This window comes from Vicugna pacos, chromosome 2 (genome assembly GCF_048564905.1).
Source record: "Vicugna pacos chromosome 2, VicPac4, whole genome shotgun sequence".
In the NCBI taxonomy this organism is placed as follows: domain Eukaryota; kingdom Metazoa; phylum Chordata; class Mammalia; order Artiodactyla; family Camelidae; genus Vicugna; species Vicugna pacos.
The window spans coordinates 11,062,071-11,077,685 of NC_132988.1; the positions used below are offsets into that span (position 1 = coordinate 11,062,071).

The 15,615-nt window shown below is 39.1% G+C and overlaps 1 protein-coding gene across 1 annotated transcript; it reads left to right on the top strand.

The window, feature by feature from the left end:
* The first annotated feature begins 1,158 nt into the window (after positions 1-1,158).
* FGA (fibrinogen alpha chain) lies at positions 1,159-8,914 on the top strand. Its single transcript, XM_015246985.3, has 6 exons — positions 1,159-1,302; positions 3,207-3,338; positions 3,804-3,987; positions 5,067-5,212; positions 5,818-7,237; positions 8,016-8,914. The coding sequence occupies exons 1-6, from the start codon at positions 1,171-1,173 to the stop codon at positions 8,723-8,725; spliced, it is 2,724 nt and encodes a 907-aa protein (XP_015102471.2). The 5' UTR covers positions 1,159-1,170; the 3' UTR covers positions 8,726-8,914.
* The last annotated feature ends 6,701 nt before the right edge of the window (positions 8,915-15,615 follow it).

Here is a 15,615-nt window from a genome sequence, read left to right on the forward strand (position 1 = left end):
TACATGGTCTAAGGAAATACGAAAGAAAAAGAGATTGCTTTCAATGGGAGACATGAAATTGGCACTATGTTGAGTGTCTAACAAAGTGTCCAGCACTTAGTAAACACTCAATAAATTTTGGCTGTTATACAATGATCAGGGTTGGCGTCACACAGGAAGTGGAAGTTGAGGCAAAGTAGAGTTATCAGACAAATTACAGGATGTCCTGTTAAATATGCATTTCAGATAAAAAACAATTTTTTTGTATTGAGTAGGTCCCGAATATTACATCAGTCTTATTTACACTAAAATATGATTGTTGTTTATCTGACTTGCACATTTAACTGGCCATTCTGGTTTTTTTAATTTACTAAATTGGGCAACTCAGCCAAGAAAATGTGATGTGGAGATGAAGAACAGGGAAGGTAAATTAGCAGGGCTGAGGCCATAGAAACTCAAAAGAAATGGTATTTTCCATGGCACTTCATTTCCCAACAATTGCTAACACTTACTGACTACTTACTATGAGGCAGTCACTGCTCTGAGGGCTTTACAATGATTAACTCATTTATTCTTCATAAAAACGTGTGCAGTCGGTTATCATTATATTCATTTTAAAAATAAGACATAAAGAAGTAATTTGTCCAAAAGCAGAGCTGGGATGTGATGTAGCTAGGGTTATGAACCTAGGAAGTTTGGCTCCTCTATTCTATCTTAACCTTCATCGAAGTCCTCCATCCTGTCTTAACCATTTTGGATGGAGGAGAATAATCTTTTCACGGTAAGCTTATAGAAGACTTTCAGGGTCAGCCCATCGCCACAGTCAGTTTTCAAAAGTCAGGTCATCCAATCATAAATCCTGCACAAAGTGAAATCTCAGTTGTCAAAACTCTGCTTCACGGTGGGCTATAGCCAGCCTGCCTCTATATTCCTCCTACTGTTCAAGTAGAAAGAGGTCCTCCTTTGTTCCCCTTTGCCTTCCCAAAGTCACCCTGTTCCTGGAATGTGGAATCTTCCCCTAACTGCTGCTCCCTTTCCAACAGCTTATCGGAAGCAAACAAGCTTGGGGAATTGAGCAAGAACTTCTGGGACACCAACCTTACAGAAGAAGCAAGGGATGCAGAGTGCATGTTGACTGTCCAAATGGGACAAAGATAATGATTAATCAAACCTCCTGCAGATTTAAATGGGATGGGAACTCAGAGTGGAGCAGTCCTCCTTTCTTTCAGCTGGAGTGCTCCTCTGGAGCCAGCCCCACCCTCGGCAAAGATGTTTTCCGTGAGGATCTTCTGCCTGGTCCTGAGTGTGGTGGGCACAGTTCAGGTATGACCTCCTTTATTTCCTCTTCTGGTTTTCTCTCTGGAGTTTATTCCACCATGAGCTTTCAGCTCTGTGTCAGCTGTGTTCACATCCTCACACACGGTGAGCTTTATACGCTCATGGAAGCAAATTCCTAGATGGACCTGAAGCTGCAGCTCAAGGGTGCAGGGTAACATGACCCTAAGAGGGAGACTTAGCTAGACCAAAGCGTATAAATCCGGAGGGGAAGCAGCTACAACTGTAGCTTACTTTTGCAGCTTTTTTTTTCAAAGAGAAGAAATATTTCCCAGCTTTGTTGCTGCAAAGCCTTGCGATAGTTAATGCTAGTTAACAGAACAGAACACTCATATGATAAGAATTGTTCAATCGAATTGTTAATTTACTGCTATTTGTTCATAATAAGCAGAGCAGTGGTTTAATGTAGTTTTCCTTGAAGGTTGTTTTTGTGTTTCTTTAAGACAAAAAAAAAAGCAGATTAGTTATCTTTGAAAACATACTACACAGAAAAATCAGAAGAGTAATTGATAAGGCAATATATTTTGGAGAAGCAACTGTGTTCTTTTAAGATCATAATCAATTATTGCAATAATTCCTGAAGTTTGGCTCCAGAGACCTAGACAAAAGAAGAGAAACTTCATTCAACAAGACTTTTGAAACACTTCAATTTTATAAAAACATGATAAATATGTTCCAGAAACTCAGTTACTTCCAGGCTGTGAATTATTCCAGTTTATTTTTTTCCATTTACCACTTATAAACCCTAATACCAGAGCAGGAGAAACTAAAGTGTTTCTAATGTAATTTTCTCCCTTATAGGAAATAATAAGTAAACAATTTTATGGGAGATAAAACTAACATAATTTGCTACAGTGATATTTTGCATAATGCGTAAGTTTCACTTATTTCTCCCTATTGGCATAAATATTTCATTTTTGCCTGTTTGTATTATTGTGCCATTTTATTCCAATATTCAAATGTATAATTTTATTTCTTATACAAAAAATTGTATTTGTTCCTTTAAATAAATTGTTCTTGATTGCTTAAATTAATATTACTATTATTTGGGTATTTTTTTAAATGAGACAGAAAATGTTAACTGATTATAAGAGTACACTGAGATTAAAATAGTCACAGTAATTCTTATAAATTGGTGGTACAAAATAAACAGAGCTAAAACCTAAAAGCCACATTGATTTATTAGGATATAAACTCTTGTTGGAAGAATATTTATATATCCTACTTCACTCAAAGATCAAAATAGATTTTTTTTAATCTCTGTTTCTAATTATAAGGTGTTCAAAAAAAAGTTGTCAATTATAAACCATTATATTTGCTTTCAGTGTACTTTTTTCATTTCAAGTAGAAAGAAATTATTACTGGAGTGAGTAACCCAAAAAGCATTTCTGAGTCTGAATTGGCCACATTTGTGTCCTAAGAGTAAACCGGCTCAATTTATGGGCCCATAAAATTCCTAGTAAAAGGTATTGCTCCTTGAAGGACTGATAGAGCTTAAGCTAAGATGCTGCAGGATTTTTTTCTACTGAAACAGGAATTGGAGGAGAAAGAACTCTGAGTTTTTTAATGATCTATCTCCAGACATGAACGAAAATATAAACATAAATTTTAACTTTCTGGATTCAAATAATTTTCCTTTTATAATGGGTCCTTTAAAATTCCTCACATTTATTAAACGCTTGTTTAGTGTCGGACCCAGTTAAGAAATTCGCACACCCATCTCCTTTAATCTCACAACTCCACAAAATGGGCGTTAGGATTTTCATTCCAAAGCTAAGAAAGCTGAAGCTTGTAGAGCACCTTGGATCCCTTGCTGTAGGTTTACAGGCAGGCCATTCTCCTCACCTGCTTACAGACACTTTCTTTTTGTGTGTATTTATGAATCCTTAAAGACTACAGATCCTGATGCTGATAAAGGTGAATTTCTGGCTGAAGGAGGAGGTGTGCGTGGCCCAAGACTCGTGGAAAGACCCCAATCTGTCTGCAAAGAGACAGACTGGCCCTTCTGTTCTGATGATGACTGGGTGAGCAGCCGGCACGGGGAGGGGGCAATCCTCGCCTGTGCTGCTGGCAGCGCGCGCAGGCTAACCCCCTAGGTCACAGAAAACTCATCCACTGGGAAATCATCTCATGGCTCCACATGCATCAAATTAAAGAAGACAAATGGGAAGGAACCTAGTCTTGAGAGCGCTACGTAAATTACCTCTCGGACTCTGGGTCACTGGTGGGATGAACAGATCAGATTTACTTGCTTGTTCTGGCCAGTCCTAGGAACCTGAGTATCATGGCCTCAGGATTTCATGGGGCCTAAATACCCTCACTCCAGAGTTTCTCTATAAACTCTGACTAGCCCTCTTAAATGATTTTTAGGTCAAGGGATGATCTGAAGAGACTGGGGAGGAGGACAGTAGGGGGTGCGTGGAAACCTTCAAAATTGTACTGGATCCAAGAGATAGACCCTTACCATAATCTTTCCTTTTTGCTTTCAGAACTCCAAATGTCCTTCAGGCTGCAGGATGAAGGGGCTGATTGATGAAGTCAATCAAGATTTTACAAACAGAATAAACAAACTGAAAAACTCACTCTTTGATTATCAGAAGAACAATAAGGACGCTAACACACTGACCCGGGACATCATGGACCTTCTGAGAGGCGATTTCGCCAAAGACAACAGTAAGTCACTGCACAGTGGATGCCTTGACTTCATAGCGCACGGCAAACGGCAACAACAAAAAGCAGAAACAAATACGATGTCTCTGTAGAGCAGCAGCGACTCCATTCCAGAGCACTTCGTGTAGAAACATGCACCTTTATGACGTTCCTGAACTTTAGAGAGGGTTTTGTCATTTTCACCAGGTGCAAGAAGGTAGCTTAGAATTGGTTTAAGGTCACAAAGTAAGTCAGAATTTTGGGTTAAAGACTAGAATTTAAGTGTGTTCTTAAGAACAGATAGTGAAAATAAGATGGGTCCGGCCTTTTAAGCAGACATTTTCGTTTGTGTCTTAGAGAAGAGGAAACTGAGAGGGCAAGGGATTTGCCCAAAGGGAAGGAGCTATCACGTGGTGGGGCTGGGAGTGCAGCTCAGAGACTCCACTGAGCTAATTATGAGGGATTTTTTTTTAATTTATTTAAATTATAGAGCCATATTATTTTTCTCATATCCTTTGAACTAAGCCTCATTAGGACTAGGAAACACTGGATTTGCCCTGGACAGGGCACCAAGTTTAGTGAGGCCCCAGCTCCTGAATCCTTTCTTTGACTCTTTCTATTCTTGGGAGGCACTTGACTAAAGTTAATGGTGTGAGAGTAACTGGCAAGGGAGTGATCCTGTTGACCTAAAGAAAGCTCAGGAACAATTTCAGCTCTAGAGCTGGGAAGAAAACCTCAGTAAGACAATCTAAGAATATATTCGTGTCCCCTGATTAAGGCTATAATGGAATAATTGGAATGTGATCAAAGTAATTGTCTTATCTCCTAATCAAACCTTTAAAATTTCAAAGACACTTCTGCACTTATTTGGTTTACTAATTGTTAGGAGGGCAATCTTAATTGGTATTCACAGATGACTGCAGGATCTAACATTGGCCAAGTATCAAATGCCTAAGAGATTTGGAACTCACAAATTAAAAGTCCAGAGAACAAACTATTATAGAAGTAAAATGGGGAATATCTACCAGTAAATTTCTTTCTTTTGCTGGCCATTGCAAAGGATCACTCAGCAGCAACTTCAACATCCTTATGTGCTATTTCAGACAATGATAATACATACAGCCAAGTGTCAGAAGATCTGAGAAGCAAAATTGAGATCCTGAAGCGCAAAGTCATAGAACAAGTACAGCATATCCACCTTCTACAGAAAAATGTCAGGGATCAGCTGATAGATATGAAACGACTGGAGGTAAGTAACCTGGAGGCTCTCACCACAGACTTTCTTGGTTTTGAACAGCAGATAAAGGAAAGCAATAGTCATTCATTAAATGCCTCCTGTGGGTAGAGCAAAGTGTTACAGCTATCATCTACCTACAAAGTAGGTATTATTTCCCCGACTCTGTGGACGAAGAAGAAAGCTCAGAGATACTCAGTCAATTTCCCAAGGGCACATAAGATGGGAAATTTCATAAGCAAATATTCAGTTCCTCTTGTCTTACTCCAGCCTTGCTTGACCCTGACATTGAGGTGCCTCTGAGTCTTCAGCCTCAGTCTTACTGAGGATCCTGTCATTAGTATTTCTTTTCAGAGGGAAGGCCACCTTACTCTTGATCTAGCCTAGGATAAATCCTAGTAGTTCCCACTACTTATCCTGGCTAGCCTTACAGTACCCAACATCTCTTCCACTGAAGATACCACATTAATGGAAAATGCAGTATGGGTTAATAGGTCTCCAAGTCAAAGAAATGAAACTGGTTCCCCCCAAATAAGTGAACTCCTAAGAACTCAATAGACAGAGTTTACTTATTTATAGCTACCATTTATTTTTCTTTATCTCTCTCCCCCTCTCTCTAGGTGGACATTGATATTAAGATCCGATCTTGCAAAGGGTCATGCAGTAGGGTTTTAGAACATAAGGTAGATCTGAAGGACTATGAAGATCAGCAGAAGCAACTCGAACAGGTTATTGGCATAAACTTACTTCCCTCTAGAGATAGGCAATACTTACCACTGATAAAAATGAACCCAGTTCCAAACTTGATTCCTGGAAATTTCAAGAGCCAACTTCAGGAGGCCCCTGCAGAGTGGAAGGCACTAATGGAAACACGGCAGCTTAAAATGGTGTTAGAGAGGTCTGATGGAGCTGGGCATTCCAGAGGGGACTCTGTATCTCATGGAGCAGGATCAGTACCAGAAAGCCCCAGGAAGCCTGGAACTGGCAGTGCTGGAAGTGTGAGCCCTGGGAGCTATGGACCCGGAAGTGCTGGCTCTTGGACCCATGGACGTCCTGAGCCCGGAAGTGCCGGCTCTTGGACCCATGGAAGTCCTGAGCCTGGAAGTGCCGGCACTTGGACCCATGGAAGTCCTGAGCCCGGAAGTGCCGGTGCTTGGACCCATGGACATCTTGAGTCCGGAAGTGCCGGCTCTTGGACCCATGGAAGTCCTGAGCCTGGAAGTGCCGGCACTTGGACCCATGGAAGTCCTGAGCCCGGAAGTGCCGGTGCTTGGACCCATGGACATCTTGAGTCCGGAAGTACCAGCTCTTGGACCCATGGAAGTTCTGGGTCTCCTAGTTTTAGGCCAGATAGCTCAGGACGTGGGCACACCAAGCCTTCCAACCCAGACTGGGGCACATTTAAAGAGGTGTCAGGAAGTGTAAGTCCAGGGACAAAGAAAGAGTTCCACACAGGTAAACTGGTCACTTCTAAAGGAGATAAAGAGCTTCTGATTAGTAATGAGAAGGTCACCTCTGGTCACACAACCACCACTCGCCGTTCATGTTCCAGAATCGTTACAAAGACTGTTACAAATGCCGATGGTCACACAGAAACCGTCAAAGAAGTGATAAACTCTGAAGACGGCTCTGACTGTGGTGACACAAGTTTAGACTTGCACCATACTTTTCCTAGCAGGGGTAAACTAGATGAGTTCTTTCATAGGCGCACTGATGAAGCGGCCTCAACTAGAGATACGTTCCCGGATTTCTTCAGCCCTATGTTAAAAGAGATGGACAGTAAGATGGGCTCAGAATTTGCCACTTCAGGCTTAGGAGACACCAGCTCTTTCCACCCTGGTGTACCTGACTCGTCCTCCAGTGGTAAAACTTCAAGTCGCAAACAATTCGTTACCAGTAGCATGACTATCAACAGAGGAGGCTCCACAACTGAAAGCAAGAGCTTTAAAATGGTAGATGAGGCAGAAAGTGAAGAGGATCTTGACTTCAAAGGAGCACACGCCAGCAAGAGAGTCCATGCTAAACCTCGCATTGGCAGAGGTATCCACACTTCTCCTTTGGGGAAGCCTTCCCTGACCCCCTAGATTAAGTTCACTACTGCAGCGTGCACCGGTAGCACCTTGCACTTCTTTCATAGCCCTTTATCACACTTTATTGAAATTACGTGTTTTTGTTTATTTTTTGTGTGAGACTGTAAGTTCCATGGGGGCAAGGACTTTGTCTATCATGCTCATCTCTGTATTCCATAATGCCTAGCAGTGCGGAGCCAACACACAATAAATACATGTTAAATGAACAAACAAATGGTCCCTCTGGAACTCAATTGTAAGTTTATTTTGACCAGATTTTTTTACCATTCAAAATGTGCACTGCTGGAAATTGTCACCCAATTGGTTAATCATTACTTTTAGTGTGTGTCTCAGTTGACATTGAGATCAGGTTAAAAGCAAGTGATATTAGTACCAAATGATGCTTAGCGATCTTTGCTGGTTACTTGCTATTAATTTGTATGTGCAAGTAAAATTCCAAATTCATTGAGAAAAATCCCCCTTGCAATTTGTAGGTATAAATGCTACTCACTTGTGTTAAGTTCCATCCTGGTATAACTGCATCCTTTCCCTATAAAGAGAAGGAAGACAGGAAGGCAGGAAGCTAGGAAGGCAGGAAGGCAGGAAGGCAGGAAGGAAGGAAGGAAGGAAGGAAGGGAGAAAGGAAGGGAAAGAAAGCCAATATCTGCCTTCATTTAATCTGGGCCATGCCTAACTTTATAAAGTTAAATGAGAGTAACTTCCTCCAACCAGCTTAATTTTTTTTTTAGACTGTGATGATGTCCTTCAAACACATCCTTCAGGTGCCCAAAGTGGCATTTTCAATATCCAGCTACCGGGATCCAGTAAGATTTTTTCTGTTTATTGCGATCAAGAGACCGGTTTGGGAGGATGGCTTTTGATCCAGCAAAGAATGGATGGATCATTGAATTTTAACCGGACCTGGCAAGACTACAAGAGAGGTTTCGGCAGCCTGAATGACAAGGGAGAAGGAGAATTCTGGCTAGGCAACGAATATCTCCACTTATTAACCCTGAAGGGCTCCACCCTTCGGGTTGAATTGGAAGACTGGGCTGGGAACACAGCTTATGCAGAGTATCACTTGAGGGTAGGCTCTGAGGCAGAAGGCTATGCCTTGAAGGTCTCCTCCTATGAGGGCACAGCAGGTGATGCTCTGATTGAGGGCTCGGTAGAGGAAGGGACAGAGTACACGTCTCACGCCCACATGCAGTTCAGCACCTTCGACAGGGATGCAGACAAGTGGGAAGAGAACTGTGCGGAAGTCTACGGAGGAGGCTGGTGGTACAACAACTGCCAAGCAGCCAATCTCAATGGCATCTACTACCATGGGGGCTCCTATGACCCCAGAAACAACAGTCCCTATGAGATTGAGAACGGGGTGGTCTGGGTGCCCTTCAGAGGTGAGGATTATTCCCTCAGGGCTGTTCGCATGAAAATCCGGCCACTAGTGACACAATAGGCTGAAGGAGTGGAGGTGAGCGTGTTCTGTTTTCTTTGTTTAGTGAAGTGAGGGGAAAATAAGGACAAGATAGGAGTTGAGATTCTTTACAACCTACTAAAAAATGCCCAGGTGCTATTTTATTATTCTTTGTACTGTAGCTAAATGTAACTGAGACATACTAGTGCTTAAAACAATAAAGTCATGTGAGTTTTTCATCTTTAAAATCACTCTGTGGGTTTTGAAATTTCTATTAAAATACACCAAGGGGCATTCATTACATTGGAAGAGGGAGTCCGTCAGAGGGTCCTCTCTGCAGTACTTAAGAATGTCGTTTTGAGAGCTTCTCCATTGCCCACACCTTCCAAAGTCATAGGGTCATTACCAAGTAAAAAAATAATTTTATCCATTCTGCTTGATTAGTCTTAAACCAATATCTTAAGTTACAGGTCACTGAATTGAACATCGGCTGGCCTTTGTATAGGAATTTACAAATTACTAACTGCCTTCACCTCTTCTGTTACGAAGCGAATCGAGCAAGGCAGGAGATGTGTTCTTTCCTAACAGAAATAGAAATCAACTTTTAAATCTAATGAAGACCATAATACACATTTAATTTTCCTCCAGAATCTAACCAATTGCTTTCAAACATACATGGAAAAAAGTATTTAAAATCTTTTAAATATTTACAAATTTTCCCGTAACACTGAATTTACACATTAATTAAAAAATCCCCACAGCATTTTGTTTTGTTCTGTTTTGCCTCTAGTGCTCTTTATTATTTTTTATTGAAGTATGGTTGATTTGCAATGATGTGTTAGTTTCAGGTGTACAGCCAAGTGATTCAGTTATATATATATATAAATATATATATATATACACACACGTATATACATACATATATTTGTACACATATATATATCTACCTTTTCAGATTCTTTTTCATTATAGGTTATTACAAGATACTGAATATAGTTCCCTGTTCTATAGCATGGGACCTTGCTTATCTGTTTTAAATACAGTAGTTTGTATCTGCTAATCCCAAACTCCTAATTTATCCCTTCCCACCACTCTTTCCCCTTTGGTAACCATCAGTTTGTTTTCTATGTCTATGTACCTGTTTCTGTTTTACAAATAAGTTCGTTTGTCTCATTTTTTCAGATTCCACATATAAATGATATCACGTGGTATTTGATTTTCTCTGTCTAACTTCACTTATCATGACAATCTCTAGGTCCATCCACGTTGCTGCAAATGGCACTATTTCATTCTTTTTTATGACTGAGTAATATATATATATAAAAGCACATCTTTATTCAGTCATCTGTAGATGGATATTTAGGTTGCTTCCACGTCTTGGCTATTGTAAATAGTGCTACCGTGAACATTGGGGTGCATGTATCTTTCCAAATTAGAGTTTTCTCCAGATGCATGTCCAGGAGTGGAACTGCTGGCTTATATGGCAACTCTAATTTTAGTTTTTTAAGGGCTCTCCTTACTGTTTTCCATAGTGGCAGCACCAAATTACATTCAACAATAGTCAATATTAGCAGCATCATAATTGGAAACACAGTTTGGTTGCAAGACGAGATACCAAATATCTCTTTTCTACTTTATCATATCTTTAATCTGTTGCCCTATTTCCCTTATTCCTGCAATTAAGTATTAGTTCAGCCTCTCTGACTTTCATCCACATGGAAGCCCACCTTAACTCAGCTTTCACTTGGTTACCGCTCTCTTGAAATTGTTCTCTTAGAGTCAGCAGGAGCTTTGGAGCTATGAATTCAAGGTCCTATATTCGAGCCCCCTGTTGCCTGACCTCTTGCAAAAACCTACATTGTCTCCATTTATCTCTTCAAGAGGTATTTTTCTCTGGGTTTCTGGTATCCCACACCCACCTGTCTCACCTTTCTCAGTCTTTGTAAGCGGCACTTCCTTCTCAGACCACTCCCTGAATGTAGGAGTTTCTCATTACAATGACATTAGGACTCATTTTTATTAGTTGGGATTAGATTTGACACATGCGGCTTAAATAAGACAGAAAACCACACAGGAATATGTCCCCGTGGTGTCTTTAGGAAGCCAATGTCTTAAGCAATAGCTTCCACCCTCAAGTTTACATCACAGCCCAAACATCCTGGGCAATTTGAAAAGAGAGACAGAAGAGAAAGGAGTACTTGTCCCTTTTAAGGAACTTTCCTGGATGTTCCATGTGGCGCTTCCACTATGTCTCATAAGCCACACGGACAGATCTTGCTGCAGGAGGCGCGGGACGCCTTGCCTTCCACTTAGACACAAGGCTATCCTGATGAAAATTAGGGTTCTGTTAACGAGAAGGAAAGGGAGGGTTGAGGTTGAGGGAAGCGGTTAGCAGTCAGAGCCAAGTCATCTTCTCTCTCTCTGCAAGTGAGTATGCTTTTTCCTTGGATGATTCGACGATCTCCACAGCTCCAGTTTCCATCAACAGGCTGATGAGAACGAGCCTAATCGAAAACTTCAGCCCTGACCTTCAGATCCACATTTTCAACTCCTACTGATCACATCCAGGTAGATATCTCTCATTATTCTAAGATGAACTAACTAGCTTCCCATCAAATCTGTTGTGTCTTCTCTGTTTCTCATCCTGGTCAGAGGCTGTATTTCCTAATCTAGAAAACTCAGCCTCCTCCTCAGCTTCCACTTTTCCTTCAGTTTCATCATCCAATCTACTCCCGAAACATCTTCTACCCTAAAAATGGCCATTCGTCCAACACTTTTGTGCTCTGATGCAATCTTGTGTTACTCTTTTCTCATTTGGGCTGTTTAACCGTCTCTTAACCTCTCGCTTTACCACCATTGTTTTGCTCATTCATTCTCCACAAAGTTACCTTTAAAAAAATAGATCACATCTTTCTCCTGCTTAAGGTCTTATCTTTAGGTTGAGTTAACACTTCTTATCTTTGCATAACAAGCTGCTTCACCAATTGACCTCTTTTCAGCCTCTACAATCATTCACATTACACTTCAGTTACAGTACATTTCTCAACGGTATTGGAAAACCAGTTTCTATAATGACTCCGTGTCTTTCCCAAGCTGCCTGGAAGCCTCGCCTTCATCCCTGAAAATATAGCTCAGTAATTAATCATTCTTATATGACATTTTCTGGAAGAGCAATACTTTATTCTAAAAGGTTTCCAGAAACTGAAAGTAAATACGTAACTAGAATGAATACATGAATCAAAATTTAAGGAATTTCTTTTAATAAAAGTTGAATATGACATCAACAGATACAGAAGGGATTTATGTATTTAGCTGGTGGATGACATGGGTGATCTTTAAAGTTCCTCTTAAATTTCTGAATTGATGAAGATTTTATTGGGTTATTACTTTGTGACAGATTTTGAATGACGTAGTGAGGAAAAAAAAATACAGATTCTGCACTCAAGAAAGAGTACTTAGGTTTCCCAGGTCATGGCATGCAAAAGGAGGGCACTAAGGATGACTAGAGGCTGAAAGATGGAGCTGTGGATCTATCTAGGTGTGAAATTAAGAGATAGCTGATTGGAACCCTCCCTTAAAGCCCACTATAGAACATGGGACCAGGAACTGTTCCCTGGGCCCTCGGAATTCTTGTTCATATCTCAAAAATAGCACGATCGGTCCCTAACTAAAAAAACAATTTTGTTTATGTTATTACGGCACTAGATTGTAAGTTCCTTTAGGCCAGAGCTCATTTATGTAGTATTTCCTGCCGTACGAAAGAATGTCTCACTTAACGCCCTGATTGTTCAGATGAGTTTGTAAAGTTTCTTTAAATATTTTTATTGTTTTCTTCTTTTAAATTTAAATATTTAGTTAACTTAGAATTCATTTTAATATGTTATAAAGAAGGTCTCCTTTTGTTTTCTTGTGGGTGGATAGCCAGTTACACTGTGGTCATTTATTAAAGCATTCTTTGCTGGAGGAAGTGACATGGCAATTTTGTTGAATAAAACGTTCTCTGGCTCTATAGCTAAACTCTCTCCAGAGCTTACACCGCTCTGCTCACGCTTTAAAGTACAGCTTTCGGATGAAGCAGTCTCCTTCTTACCTTTCACTTGTTTTCTTTTTGCCTAGAAAGATTCTAATTTCAATTTTTACTTCTTTTGTTTGCCCTGGGGGCTATTTAGGAAAGTCTTTCTTAATTCTCAGTTAGTTACTTTTTTAGGGGGTTAGGGTGAGCTATCTTTTTTTTCCTTAACCCTGACCTCATGTGGAATTGGTGAGTCATCTTTTAATTATTAATTTCCAAGCGGTTTATAAACTATTTAGTTTAATTCTTTCATTCCATTTTAGAACTAAGATATTCTTTGTGGACAAGTACATGATTAATGTTTGTGATCATTTCATAGGCAAAAAGAAGAATGTATATTTTTACATTTATAGGTTACAAAGTTTTATATTACCAAGCTTTTCAATGGTAATATTTAAATATTCTATGTCTTTTCTTTTATGTAATTGATCTATTACATTTTGAAATGTGCGTGTGTATATATGAACATACTTTTGCATGGACGTACATGTTTGTATGTGTGGTCTGCGTGTATATAATAAGGTCTCACTCAGTGGTTTTGCATATATGTGTTATCTTTTTTGTGTTCTAGTAATTTTGTTTCATGTGATTGACTCTTTTATTATCTAGGACATGAAAGTTTATGCCTGTTATAAGTCCTCCATGGACTATACTTTTTGTCATTACATAATATCTCTCTTTTACTTATTTCATCCTTTTAAAATTGAGTTCCACCTTGTCAGGTATTAATATCGCCATTACTCCCAATTTCTTTTCCTTTACATTTGCCTGATATCTTTACAGGTCATTTTATTTTTAACATTACTTTATCACCTTTTTAGAAGACTTTCCTGAAGTGATAAATACATTTTTAAATAGTTTCTAAAATTTTAGTGTTGTTTCCCCGTCCTTAATTTTTTGCATGTTGTTCCTTTATTTCCAAACTTTCTTTATCACTTAATTTAGAAGATTTTCTTACACGTGACGAATTTTTTAAAAACACTTTTATTTTACATTTACTTTGAAATCTTTTTTTTGTTTGTTTCTTCTTTTTTTAACTTCTGCTCACTGACTCATGGTGCTCCTTCCCCGCCAGCCCCCTCAAAAAAACCAAAAACCCTCTTAATCTGCAGATTCTATTTAGGTTATACATTTCAAAATGACCTCTGGTTGAATGACTAAATGAATAAAACAGATAAGAATCTGAAAGTTTTGCCAGGAAGTTACTGGTTTTTAAATGTTTCTGCTTCAGAGGAAAATGCTGAATTAGAGATTTTGGTCTTGAGTAAGAAATGTAAAAAACCGATCAGCTATCTCTTAATTTCACACCTAGATAGATCCACAGCTCCATCTTTCAGCCTCTAGTCATCCTTAGTGCCCTCCTTTTGCATGCCATGGGACCTGGGAAACCTAAGTACTCTTTCTTAAGTGCAGAATCTGTATTTTTTTTTCCCTCACTACGTCATTCAAAATCTGTCACAAAGTAATAACCCAATAAAATCTTCATCAATTCAGAAATTTAAGAGGAACTTTAAAGATCACCCATGTCATCCACCAGCTAAATACATAAATCCCTTCTGTATCTGTTGATGTCATATTCAACTTTTATTAAAAGAAATTCCTTAAATTTTGATTCATGTATTCATTCTAGTTACGTATTTACTTTCAGTTTCTGGAAACCTTTTAGAATAAAGTATTGCTCTTCCAGAAAATGTCATATAAGAATGATTTTAATTGATCATTATTAGAGTTCCTTTAATAAAGATGAGTACATTCTATAAGCTGACTTTCTTTGATGAGAAAGCAATAGTTTAGGGGGGTTCACAGAGTGATGATAAGGAGCACCTCTGGGACTGACGCTCACAGCAGTGTTCTTACAGGCTCTCACCACCTGCTTTCCCCACAGAACTTATTATAAGTTCTAGGATAATGACAGTGTGGTTCATAGATAAACATGAGAATATTGCATATAGCATTTAATTTTAATTATTCTCCCAGTAGTATTGCTGATCTAATTATACGCTGTCATGGGTTCCCATTATAACCAACAAAATACATTTCCGATTTAGTAGCTGACACTAGGGGTGCAGCTGGTGAATCAGAACAAGACAAAGCCAGCCAAATTCATTATTAATCTCAAACCATGTCTAGAAAAGCCTGAAAAAAAAAACACCATATTAATACAAGTACACACAGGATGCAAAAATCGTTAAGCTAAATATTTGTTATACTTGAACAAAGGAATACATCATTTACTGTTTGCTGAAACAGCTTGAAAAAATAGCAACATTTAGATGTCGGTACAGATTATACAAATTGCTTGTAGGTAATGAAATTTACACAGAAACCATTTTGGAGATATTTTATTTATTTATTCACACATTTATTAACTCACCTATATCGTCTTTTTGATTGAATCCCAAAAACTTTATAAATCTCATTTATGGAGAAAAATCTTTAATTAATTGCAAGTGATGGTAGCAGGAGCCTTAAACATCACAAATGGGAGTAATATGGTGAGGAGTTTGCATCGTGAGGACATTCAAATTAATTCTCATTTGAGAGAGCTGGACATTATATTTTCAGTATCCACATAGTAAAAGCAACACTTTGAAACCACAGAGGCAAGAAAATTTAAGATAACCTGCCAGATCTGAGCTGAGAAATACTCAGCTATTAAACTGTGGGCTACCTATTCATCAGTTCTTTGCTAAAGGTGGCTCCACGCTGATTGCAACAGAGCACTCTGGAAAATATTTGCTAACTCCGCCTTCGGCTCTATCTACAATAGGTCTATGACCTCAAGGTTGCATGCCTACACAAACTCTTACAAAACTGCATTAAAAGTGTCTCCTTTTGAGAGATAAAGCGAATGTAGTAA

Coding starts and splice junctions, on each gene's coding strand:
- FGA (XM_015246985.3), top strand. CDS start 1,171: ATGGGAACTCAGAGTGGAGCAGTCCTCCTTTCTTTCAGCTGGAGTGCT. Junction 3,988..5,066: donor CGATTTCGCCAAAGACAACA/GTAAGTCACTGC, acceptor GTGCTATTTCAG/ACAATGATAATACATACAGC. Junction 5,213..5,817: donor TAGATATGAAACGACTGGAG/GTAAGTAACCTG, acceptor CCCTCTCTCTAG/GTGGACATTGATATTAAGAT.